Below are 12,069 nucleotides of genomic sequence, written 5' to 3'. Positions count from 1 at the left end.
CCCCGTATCTCGGGGACAAGACGTTGGCCGCGTTACAGGTAACTTGGGGCATCTTCACCTCCGGCCTCGCCGTTGCGATCAGGGCCGCCTGCTGCCTCCTGCTGGGCCGGGAGCTGCGCGGGGACCAGTTCTCCAAGTGCCAGGGAGCCCGTCCGCCTCATCGTGACCGCGGTGGCGGCCTTTATCGTCTGCTGGCTCCCCAACACTGTTTGCAGCATCCTCTGGGCCCTCTCCCTGGGACCGGCCCCCTTCTACAGCTCCCCCAACTCCCTTCTCTACGTCTTCGTCGGCCGCGACTTCCGCCAGGTCTTCTGGCTCTCCCTGGCCGCCTGGCCTTCGCCGAGGAGGGGCTCAGAGATGAGGGCCAGCCAACCCCCTCGCGGACCCCCGGCCGAGCCACGTCCCCTAACAGTGCGAAAAGACGACGTCTGGCAGAGAGGGGAGACCCCGGTGGAGGTGTCTCTGCGCAGATTGTCCACCCTCTCCTTACACCCAATCCTCTCTAATCCGGGCAGCATCCTGGTGAACCTCTCCTGCGCCCTCTCCAAAGCCCCCGCACCCTTCCCGTGACGGGGCGACCGGACCTGCGCACAAGGCTGCAGATGCAGGCGAACCAAAGTGGCCCCTCCCTTTCATCCGGATGGCCCCGCCCCCAACCAGTTGGAGGAAGTTGTCAGGCACAGCAAGATCCCATCTCCTCATCCAACAGCCCGTTCACAATCTGTCAGGCAATCCGAGAATTCTTGGGGCTGCTATTCAGCTGGGAGCAGCGGCACTTTGTGTAATGAGAATGCGCCCACCACCCCACCCCCCCTCCCCTCCTCAGGGAGGGAGGGACCTCTTGGTGGTAGTAAACACGAACCATTCCCATTGGCTGCTTTTCGCCACCTAACAGCAAGTCCTTCCAATCACTGCAAGTGGGGAGAGGGGAGGGAGGGGGAGGGTGAAGCGGAGGGAGGAGGGAGGGGGAAGGGGGAAGGCAGGCCGAGGTAGCGGGGAGGGTGCGATGCAGGGGGGAGGCCGGGGAGGGGGATGGATGGGGGAGAGGGAGAGACAGTGGAAGGGGGGCTGAGGGAAGGTGTAGGGGTAGAGGGGGAAAGCGAGTTTAGGGAGAGAGCGGGGTAGAAGCTGTCCTTGAACCTGGTGGGACGTGCTTTCAGATTTTTGTATCTTCTGCCCCATGGGAGGGGGTAGAAGAGAGAATGTCCCGGGGTGGGTTGGGTCTGTGATTCTGTTGGCTGCTTTACCGAGGCAGTGGGCAGTGTAGACAGAGTCCGCGGAGGGGGAACCGGTGTTCCTGAAAGCCAGGGCTGTGTCCGGGACTCCCTGCAGCTTCTGGCAGTGTCGGGCAGAGCAGTTGGGGACCAGGCGGTGATGCATCCGGACAGGATGTGGTTTTAGTGGTTCCTACACCAGAACACCAACATCCCACTCAACTGCACTCAGACTGTCACCAATTAGATAATAATCTGCCTTTTGATGTCACTTCACCAAGTGCGTGACCTCACACTTCGCCAGATTAGCTCCATTTGACCACTCACTCGATCTATTGATATCCTGTTGTAGAACCGTGGTATCCTTATCACAACAGGCCCTTCCATCTGTGTCCTTATTACTTCCCAGCTACCGAAAGATTCACCACGTGGTTACAAACAAAACTCATTAACCCTTCCCTGACACAACTCTCAGTTCAGATTCACCACTTCCCACACCCACCAGCTGGATTTAGATCTATGAGCCGCTCTTGATGAACCTGGCCAGGGTCCGACTTGGTGAGATCTTCTCTGTGTCCCCGAACTCCAGCTTCATTCTTCGACCGTTCTTCTCCGGAGATTTCCCTGTCGGTTGTCCTGTGAGGCAACTTCTTACACATTTCTCTGGATGTCTCCCAGAAACCTCCTGACCCCTTGCCAACCATTTCATGACGATTATTCAACTCCTTTTCCGTGTACGGAATTGTTCTTAAAGTAACTCAAACAACCCGTCACCGTTCCATCATCAATTTAACAATTTAACCATCAGAAAAGGTGGTGTACGGGATACTTACCTTCATATCTCGAATAACAGGTCCCCGGGAGTGGGTCACAGGCTGCGATCTGATCCAGGGGCTTGGGGGTTTATATACAGAATAACAGATCCCTGGGAGTGGGTTACAGGCTGGGGTCTGATCCAGGGGTTCGGGGGGTTTATATATAGAATAACAGATCCCCGGGAGTGGGTTACAGGCTGGGGTCTGATCCAGGGGTTCGGGGGGTTTATATATAGAATAACAGGTCCCCGGGAGTGGGTTACAGGCTGGGCTCTGATCCGGGGATTCGGATGGTTTGTATATGGAATAACAGATCCCCGGGAGTGGGTGACAGACTGTGTTCTGACCGATGTTTTAAAAACTTGGACTATAACTTCCCCGCTCTTATATTCTGTGTCCCGGCTGATGAAGGCAAGTGTCCCGTGAGCTTCTTCACCACCTTATCCGCCTGTGCTGCCTCCTTCAGGGATCCTTGGACGTAAACCAAGGTCTCTCTGCTCCACAGTGCTCCGTACCATTCAAGGTTTTTACACAGAGTGGTGGGTGCCTGGAACGGGCTTCCAGGGGTGGTCGTGGAGGAGGATGCGATAGAACTGTTTAAGAGGCTGTTAGATGGACACATGGATGTGCAGGGAATGGAAGGAGACGGATTCTGTGCAGACAGAAGGGATTCAGTGTAATTCGACATGATGTTGGCCACAGATCTCCCTCTACAACACCCCCACCTGGTGTCCGAAACCCGTTCTGCAACAGTTTGGTATTAGTATTGGGATTGGTTTATTATTGTCGCTTGTACCGAGGTCCAGTGAAAAACTTGTCTTGCAAACCGGTCGTACAGGTCAATTCATTACACAGTGCACTTACATTGAGTTAGTACAGAGTCCATTGATGTAGTACAGGTAAAAACAATAACAGTACAGAGTAAAGTGTCACAGCTACAGAGAAAGTGCAGTGCAATAAGGTGCAAGGTCACAACAAGGTAGATCGTGAGGTCAGAGTCCATCTCATCGTATAAGGGAACCGTTCAATAATCTTATCACGGTGGGGTAGAAGCTGTCCTTGAGCCTGGTGGTACGTGTCCTCAGGATCCTGTATCTTCTACCCGATGGGAGAGGAGAGAAGAGAGGATGACCCGGGTGGGTGGGGTCTTTGATTATGCTGGCTGCTTCACCAAGGCAGCGAGAGGTAAAGACAGAGTCCAAAGAGGGGAGGCTGGTGTCCGTGATGCGCTGGGCTGTGTCCACAACTCTCTGCAGTTTCTTGAGGTCCTGGGCAGAGCAGTTGCCGTACCAAGCTGTGATGCATCCAGATAGGATGCTTTCTATGGTGCATTGGTAAAAGTTGGTGAGAGTCAAAGGGGACAAACCAAATTTCTTCAGCCTCCTGAGGAAGTAGAGGCGCTGGTGAGCTTTCTTGACCGTGGCATCAACGTGATTTGACCAGGACAGGCTGTTGGTGATGTTCACTCCTGGGAACTTGAAGCTCTTTAACCTGAGGGCGTCTCCACACAGTCCCATCATCGGATACCTGGGTCCAATCCCGCAGGAGGGGTGGAGGGAACCATCCCTCCGTGGGGCTGAGAGACAAATGGAGATCAGTGATCTTTTATCAATGATGTTTTCTGTGTGCGATTAAACTGTACTCCACGGTTTGACACTGGGAATAAACACGGGTTAATAAACACGTCTCCCTCCCCTCTGCCTCCTTCCCCCTTTCCCTCCCCAGGCATGACCCGACTTGCTGAGGATATCCAGCATTTCCAGTTTTTCCGAGCGGTAGAAAGTTGGAGAATAGGGCTTCGAGCCCGCAGGATACAACGTGCCCAGACCTGACACCCGCTCAGCGAGGAGGTGCGGTGGGACACGGTGACGAGATGGACCCCTGGACATCTGGGGCCATCAAGGTGAGGAAGTCGAGTTGTGCTGACACAGCTCTGTGAGCTGACCCTGAGCACAGGACAAGCAGACGAGGTTGTTCCATTACCGACAGACATCAGGATCGTGTCAGAACGGGTGGGTAAAGAGTTAATGTGATTCTGGAACGGTGACAGTGGATGTTTGAGGATAATTAAGAAACAACTACCTATACGGAAAAAGGGTGGCAAGGAGTCCGAATATTTCTGGAAGACATCCAGAGAAATGTGTAAAAAGTTGCCTAACAGGACAATCGACAGACACAACTCTCGAGAAGAACCGTCAGAGAATGAAGCTGGAGTTCGGGGACACAGAGAAGATCTCACCAAGTCGGACCCTGGCCGGGTTCATCGAGAGCGGCTCATATCTAAATCCAGCTGGTGGGTGTGGGAAGTGGTGAAACTGAACTGAGAGTTGTGTCAGGGAAGGGTTAATGAGTTTTGTTTGTGAATCTTTTAGTTGTTGGGAAGTAATCGCGATTAATATACTGTATGGTGGGGCCTCAGGGAGTGTTGAGGAACAGAGGGACCTCGTTGTAAAATGGTAGGACACACACCATGTATGGGAAGGAGTACTGAGGAACAGAGGGACTTTAGTGTACAAGTCCAAGGATCCCTGAAGGAGGCAGCACAGGTGGATAAGGTGGTGAGGCATACGGGACACTTGCCTTCATCAGCCGGGACACAGAATATAAGAGCAGGGAGGTTCTGGTCCAACTTTATAAACCATTGGACAGACCACAGCTGGAGAACTGTGTCCTGTTCTGGTCAGAGATGTGTAAACCCAGAGGGCGTGGGTTCAAGGTGAAGGGTGTAGAGGGCATCTGAGAGGGGGAGTTTATTTCCCCCGGGGGGGGGGGGGGGTTGGAATCTGGAACGCACTGCCTGAGGGGGTGGTGGAGGACAGCGTTGAACAAGTATCCGGACGGGCGCCGCAACGGCCGAGGGAGTGCTAGGGGACGGACCCGGTGGGAGGGGCGGTGAGGGAGCGCCGCGCCGTGGCAGGGGCGGTGAGGGAGCGCCGCGCTGTGGGAGGGGCCAACTTTTGTCCTCTCCCTCCCTCCCCCTCCCTCCATTCCCCGCCCCTCTCACCCCCGCAATATCTCCCCCACCAGACCCACCATGTCGCTCTCCGGAGACCGGTCCAACTCCACCCCCGGTGGGAACCTCTCCTCCAGCGATCCCACCCCCGGGGACCTCAGCATCCCGTGGACAGCGCCCACCGTCTTGTCCGTGATCATCTGCACCCTCATCTTCCTGCTGGGCGTCCCCGGCAACGGAGCGGTCGTCTGGGTGACGGGCTTCAAGTTGAAGAGGGGCGTCCACACGGTGTGTTTCCCGAACCTGGCTGTGGCGGACCTGACCTACTGCCTCATCCTGCCCTTCCTGGTGGCCTTACTCTTTCTGCAAGGACTCTGGCACCTAGACCACCTCCTCTGGATGGTCCTCCTCTCCGCCGTCACACTCAACATGACGGCCAGCATCTTCCTCTTGACCCTGATCAGCATCTCTCGCTGCCTGGCCGTCACTCGGCCCATCTGGTTCCGCCAACACCTGCCCCTGGCTTGGGTGCGTACAGCCTGCTTCGGGATCTGGAGCCTGGCCTTCCTCACCTGCCTGCCCGACTTGCTGATTGAGCAGATTGTCTCGTATCTCGGGGACGACACCGGGGTCACGTTGAAGGTAACTTGGACCGTCCTCACCTTCGGCCTCCCCGTGGCGATCATGGTCGCCTGCTACCTCCTGGTTTGCCGGGAGCTGCGGAGGGACCGCTTCGCCAAGTCCAGGAAGCCCGTCCGCCTCATCGTGACCGTGGTGGCGGCCTTTATCGTCTGCTGGCTCCCCAACAATATCTGCAGCCTTCTCCAGGCCTTCGCCCAGCCCGTTCCCTGGGACTGGATGTTCTTCAGCTTCGGCTTGGCCTCGTTCAACAGCGCCCTCAACCCCCTTCTCTACGCCTTCGTCGGCCGCGACTTCCGCCAGGTCTTCAGGCGCTCCCTGGCCGCCTCCATCCGCCTGGCCTTCGATGAGGAGGAGGTCGGAGTTGGGAGCATCCCTCCCGACCCCACCGTCACCACAGCGATGAATGTAAGAGGATCTGATCCGGGGCGGTCCAGGGATTTATATAAAGAGTAACAGACCCCCGGGGATGGATTACAGGCTGGAATCTGATCCAGGGGTTCGGGGGGAGGTGGGTGGTTATGTATCGAATAACAGGTCCCCAGGAGTGGGTTACAGGCTGGGGTCTGATCCAGGGGTTCGGAGGGTTTATATATAGAATAACAGACCCCCGGGAGTGGGTTACAGGCTGGGGTCTGATCCAGGGGTTCGGGGGGGTTTATATATAGAATAACAGACCCCCGGGAGTGGGTTACAGGCTGGGGTCTGATCCAGGGGTTCGGAGGGTTTATATATAGAATAACAGACCCCCGGGTGTGGGTTACAGGCTGGGGTCTGATCCAGGGGTTCGGGGGGTTTATATATAGAATAACAGGTCCCCGGGAGTGGGTTACAGGCTGGGATCTGATCCAGGGGTTCGGGGGGTTATATATAGAATAACAGATCCCCGGGAGTGGGTTACAGGCTGGGATCTGATCCAGGGGTTCGGGGGGTTATATATAGAATAACAGGTCCCCGGGAGTGGGTTACAGGCTGTGGTCTGATCCAGGGGTTCGGAGGGTTTATATATAGAATAACAGATCCCCGGGAGTGGGTTACAGGCTGTGGTCTGATCCAGGGGTTCGGGGGGTTTATATATAGAATAACAGACCCCCGGGTGTGGGTTACAGGCTGGGGTCTGATCCAGGGGTTCGGGGGGTTTATATATAGAATAACAGACCCCCGGGAGTGGGTTACAGGCTGGGGTCTGATCCAGGGGTTCCGAGGGTTTATATATAGAATAACAGACCCCCGGGAGTGGGTTACAGGCTGGGATCTGATCCAGGGGTTCGGGGGGTTTATATATAGAATAACAGACCCCCGGGAGTGGGTTACAGGCTGGGATCTGATCCAGGGGTTCGGAGGGTTTATATATAGAATAACAGATCCCCGGGAGTGGGTTACAGGCTGTGGTCTGATCCAGGGGTTCGGAGGGTTTATATATAGAATAACAGGTCCCCGGGAGGGGGTTACAGGCTGGGATCTGATCCAGGGGTTCGGGGGGTTATATATAGAATAACAGATCCCCGGGAGTGGGTTACAGGCTGGGGTCTGATCCAGGGGTTCGGAGGGTTTATATATAGAATAACAGATCCCCGGGAGTGGGTTACAGGCTGTGGATCTGATCCAGGGGTTCGGAGGGGTTATATATAGAATAACAGGTCCCCGGGAGTGGGTTACAGGCTGGGATCTGATCCAGGGGTTCGGGGGGTTTATATATAGAATAACAGATCCCCGGGAGTGGGTTACAGGCTGGGGTCTGATCCAGGGGCTTGGGGGGTTTATATATAGAATAACAGATCCCCGGGAGTGGGTTACAGACAACATGAGGATCTAAGGATCTTCTGAGGGTACATCCGTGCCCTGGAGAGGGAGCACACTTTGTCTACGGGGTACATTGGGAGCTTTCCTGGATCGGTGGGCGACTCAGGGGCTCGACTGCATCCTCGACAGCGAGGATCATATTTTGACCTCAAGTTATTGCCAGACTGTAAATAAAGATCCTGTTTTAACGAAACCGTGGGGGACACTGGGGAAGGTGCAGAGCTTGGGGATTCTCTGCCATTGAACACAACTTTCATTTGTGTTAAAACTCATGATCGACTTATTTTAAGTTTGTAAATCTGTTATTGTTAATCATAGATTGGAGTAACATTACTTGTTAGGAAAACGTAGACTTAAATATTGTCTATTTATAGATTTTGTAATTGTTATCAATTAAATATATTTGATATAAAAGAACATGTTAGACACAGGGTGAAGCTCCCTCCGCACCGTCCCGTCACACACTCCCGGGGTCAGACACAGGGTGAGGCTCCCAATGCACCGTCCCGTCACACACTCCCGGGGTCAGGCACAGGGTGAGGCTCCCTCCGCACCGTCCCGTCACACACTCCCGGGGTCAGGCACAGGGTGAGGCTCCCTCCGCACCGTCCCGTCACACACTCCCGGGGTCAGGCACAGGGTGAGGCTCCCTCCGCACCGTCCCGTCACACACTCCCGGGGTCAGGCACAGGGTGAGGCTCCCTCCGCACCGTCCCGTCACACACTCCCGGGGTCAGGCACAGGGTGAGGCTCCCTCCGCACCGTCCCGTCACACACTCCCGGGGTCAGGCACAGGGTGAGGCTCCCTCCGCACCGTCCCGTCACACACTCCCGGGGTCAGGCACAGGGTGAGGCTCCCCCCGCACCGTCCCGTCACACACTCCCGGGGTCAGGCACAGGGTGAGGCTCCCTCCGCACCGTCCCGTCACACACTCCCGGGGTCAGGCACAGGGTGAGGCTCCCTCCGCACCGTCCCGTCACACACTCCCGGGGTCAGGCACAGGGTGAGGCTCCCTCCGCACCGTCCCGTCACACACTCCCGGGGTCAGGCACAGGGTGAGGCTCCCTCCGCACCGTCCCGTCACACACTCCCGGGGTCAGGCACAGGGTGAGGCTCCCTCCGCACCGTCCCGTCACACACTCCCGGGGTCAGGCACAGGGTGAGGCTCCCTCCGCACCGTCCCGTCACACACTCCCGGGTTCAGACACAGGGTGAAGCTCCCAGGACACTGTTGGAATTGGGAGACAACCAATTAAAGCTCTGGCCTACAACTGTCAATCATGAGGCCGTGCCCCCTGTCACCTTGGTAACCTCTTGTATTTGCCCAACATCCCTTTACGACACGCCCACTGACGTCATCTTAGCTCCTCCTGTGATAGGATACCGCGCCCACCCCAGGACTCTCTGCAATGGAGAAGCTCTCGTCAATCAATGGATGGTCTGCCCCCAATATAAGCCCCACCCCTGACAGTAGGCCACGCCCATTATCCTTCCTGCCCCCAACAGTGGATCACTCCGCCAAGTCACTTGACATGGGAGATCTTAGTGACATGGTGTCACGACAACAACCTTTCCCTCAATGTCAGCAAAACAAAAGAGCTGGTCATTGACTTCAGGAAAGGGGGTGGTGTACATGCTCCTGTCTACATCAATGGTGCTGAGGTCGAGAGGGTTAAGAGCTTCAAGTTCCCGGGAGTGAACATCACCAACAGCCTGTCCTGGTCAAATCACGTAGACCCCATGGCCAAGAAAGCTCACCAGCGCCTCTACTTCCTCAGGAGGCTAAAGAAATTCGGTTTGTCCCCTTTGACCCTCACCAACTTTACCGATGCCACCATAGAAAGCATCCTATCCGGATGCATCACGGCTCGGTACGGCAACTGCTCTGCCCTGGACCGCAAGGAACTGCAGAGAGTTGTGGACACAGCCCAGCATGTCACGGACACCAGCCTCCCCTCCTTGGACTCTGTCTTTGCCTCTCGTTGTCTTGGTGAAGCAGCCGGCATAATCAAAGACCCCACCCACCCGGGTCATTCTCTCTTCTCTCCTCTTCCATCAGGGTAGAAGATACAGGAGCCTGAGGGCACGTACCACTAGGCTCAAGGACAGCTTCTACCCCACTGTGATAAGACTACTGAACGGTTCCCTTATACAATGAGATGGACTCTGACCTCACGATCTACCTAGTTGTGACCTTGCATCTTATTGCACTGCACTTTCTCTGTAGCTGTGACACTTTACTCTGTACTGTTATTGTTTTTACCTGTACTACCTCAATGGACTCTGTACTAACCCAATGTACTGCACTGTGTAATGAATTGACCTGTACCATCGGTTTGCAAGACAAGTTTTTCACTGGACCTCGGTACAAGTGACAATCATAAACCAGTACCACTACCAACAGCTGTCCGTCATTAGTGGCCCCACCCCTTTATCTGGGTGGCCCCTCCCCCTCAGATCTGAGGGTACAGCCCCCCCTTCCCCACTGCAGCCAGAGGAGGCGGAGCCCTCCCCTTGGCTCCTCTCCGTCGCTGTGGTGTTTGGGGGTGGAGCCTGGACTGTTCGGTTCGGCCCCTCGTTGCCATGGTCCCCAGCAGAGGTCAGGCCTCTCCCTCCTCCTGACCCCACCCACTGTTGCCACCTCATCCACAGTAGGCGAGGCCACCCTGGTTGCCATGGTAGCCGGAGCACACTTGACTCCTCATCCATCGCCGAGGGATATGGTTGCCATGACGGTGAAGGCCCGTTGCCATGGTATTTGTAGGGGGGTCCCACTCGCCAACCCTCCCTCCCCGTTGCCATGGTGTCCATAGAATTTACCCCATTCTTTGCCCCTCGCTCCGTTCCCAAGACAGTAGGGTTGCCATGGCAGTGATGGCCCGTTGCCATGGTATTCACTGTTGGGGCCCACGCGTGGACCCTCCCCTGTTGCCATGGTGTCCAGAGGAGGCGGGGCCCACTCATGAACCCTCCCCCGTTGCCATGGTGTCCAGGGGAGGCGGGGCCCACTCATGAACCCTCCCCCGTTGCCATGGTGTCCAGAGGAGGTGGGGCCCACTCATGAACCCTCCACCGTTGCCATGGTGTCCAGGGGAGGCGGGGCCCACTCATGAACCCTCCCCCGTTGCCATGGTGTCCAAAGGAGGCGGGGCCCACTTATGAACCCTCCCCCGTTGCCATGGTATCTGGAAGGGCCAGCATCCCTCCCACCCTGGCCCCTCCCTCACAGCTGAGGAGGCAGAGCTTCCACCCTGCTGGCCCCGCCCTCCTGGGCACTCACCATGGCTACGGCCGGTGATTGATTGACCAGTGATATCCCACAGTCCTTGTCGGCCTGGCAGATCTCTCCCTCCCCTTCGACGCCGACGGCGCTTGTGCACTCGTCCAGTAGAGCGCATAGTGGCCGGGACCCCAGCAGAAGGCCAGAGAAAGTTGTGGTGGGGTCCCCAATCCCAAAGGGGTTCCTAGCCAAACACCCCTCCCCCAAACCACCCCCCAGGGTGAGCCACCTGCACAGTGCCGTAAATCAAGGAAGGTGGCAGGCACAGCAAGATCCCACCTCTTCCTACAACAGCCCACTCACAATCTGTCTGGAATTCTGAGGATACTGTTATTCAACTGGGAGTGGAGGCACTTTGAGTGATGAGGATTTGTCCCCCCCACCCCACCCCACCCCACAGGCAGCCAATCAGGAAGGGGGACCTCCCGGGGGAGAACATACCAGCCAATCCCATTGGCGGCTTCTCACCACGTGACAGCATGTCCTTCCAAACCTGGCGAGCGTCCCAACATGTTGGGGAGAGAGGGATGTCCCTGAAGGTAGAAGGGGGGGGGGTAGGGGAGGGAGACATGGTGGGACTAGGGGAGAGAGTGGTGGAGGGGTAGTGAGGGGGAAGGGGAGAGGAAAGACAAGAGGAGGGGGGAAGAGCACACCGTACACCCCCATTGCTGAGGCCCGTTGCCATGGAAAACAGAAAAGCTGGGGCACACTTAGCCCTTCCAACCATTCCCGGGGACGGTTGCCATGACAGTGAAGACCCAATGCCATGGTATCCAGAGGAGGCGGAACGTGCTTAGCTTCTGGGTCAGACCAACACCAGGCGCACCGTGCACACTTCTCATCTCCGTATCCCCCTGGGTCAGACCCACACGGGGAGCACCGCGCACGGTTCCCGTCTCCGTATCCCCCTGGGTCAGACCCACACCGGGAGCACCGCGCACGGTTCCCGTCTCCGTATCCCCCTGGGTCAGACCCACACCGGGAGCACCGCGCACGGTTCCCGTCTCTGTATCCCTGGAGCAGACGCACACCGGCAGCACCGCACACGGTTCCCGTCTCCGTATCCCCCTGGGTCAGACCCACACCGGCAGCACTGTGCACGGTTCCCGTCTCCGCATCCCCCTGGGTCAGACCCACACCGGGAGCACTGTGCACGGTTCCCGTCTCCGTATCCCCCTGGGTCGGACCCACACCGGCAGCACCGTGCACGGTTCCCGTCTCTCTGACCGCTGGCTCTGTAGATGGCACAATACCTCCCTCTGCTCGTCGCGTCAGGAAATGGCTGCAGAAGCTCCACATCATCTGGGACAAAGCTGCCCAGTCAATCAGCACCTCATCCATCCCCCACCCTGCTCTCTCCTCAT

General features: G+C 56.8%; 2 protein-coding genes across 17 annotated transcripts; one reads left to right on the top strand and one right to left on the bottom strand.

The window, feature by feature from the left end:
* Window positions 1-2,800: 2,800 nt before the first annotated feature.
* On the bottom strand, window positions 2,801-10,708 carry LOC127566556 (uncharacterized). Its single transcript, XM_052008971.1, has 3 exons — window positions 10,653-10,708; window positions 5,645-6,039; window positions 2,801-3,605 (listed from the first exon to the last, which is right to left on the bottom strand). Exons 1-3 carry the CDS (start codon window positions 10,706-10,708, stop codon window positions 3,034-3,036), a joined length of 1,023 nt encoding a protein of 340 aa, XP_051864931.1. The 3' UTR covers window positions 2,801-3,033.
* On the top strand, window positions 3,687-9,660 carry LOC127566611 (C3a anaphylatoxin chemotactic receptor-like). 16 transcript variants are annotated; one of them, XR_007955743.1, is made up of 4 exons: window positions 3,687-4,322; window positions 5,057-6,158; window positions 6,298-7,054; window positions 7,262-9,660. XR_007955743.1 is itself a non-coding variant. In XM_052009107.1 (2 exons), the coding sequence occupies exon 2, from the start codon at window positions 5,064-5,066 to the stop codon at window positions 6,075-6,077; it is 1,014 nt and encodes a 337-aa protein (XP_051865067.1). In that variant the 5' UTR covers window positions 3,687-4,322; window positions 5,057-5,063; the 3' UTR covers window positions 6,078-7,210. The 16 variants fall into 16 exon arrangements, 1 of the variants encoding a protein (XP_051865067.1); XR_007955744.1 differs by having other exon boundaries at window positions 6,228-7,054; XR_007955749.1 differs by having other exon boundaries at window positions 5,057-6,435; window positions 6,917-7,054.
* Window positions 10,709-12,069: the final 1,361 nt, after the last annotated feature.

This window comes from Pristis pectinata, chromosome 43, assembly GCF_009764475.1.
Source record: "Pristis pectinata isolate sPriPec2 chromosome 43, sPriPec2.1.pri, whole genome shotgun sequence".
In the NCBI taxonomy this organism is placed as follows: Eukaryota; Metazoa; Chordata; class Chondrichthyes; order Rhinopristiformes; family Pristidae; genus Pristis; species Pristis pectinata.
This window is presented reverse-complemented; position numbering and strand designations above follow the sequence as displayed.

Bases quoted from the DNA above. Each gene is read 5' to 3' on its own strand.
- LOC127566611 (XM_052009107.1), top strand. From the start codon at position 5,064: ATGTCGCTCTCCGGAGACCGGTCCAACTCCACCCCCGGTGGGAACCTC.
- LOC127566556 (XM_052008971.1), bottom strand. From the start codon at position 10,708: ATGGTGAGTGCCCAGGAGGGCGGGGCCAGCAGGGTGGAAGCTCTGCCT. The intron at 6,040-10,652 runs GTGAGGGAGGGG...GCCCCGGATCAG, and splicing joins GAAGCTCTGCCTCCTCAGCT to ATCCTCTTACATTCATCGCT. The intron at 3,606-5,644 runs GTGAGGACGGTC...TTTGTCTCTCAG, and splicing joins TCGCCACGGGGAGGCCGAAG to CCCCACGGAGGGATGGTTCC.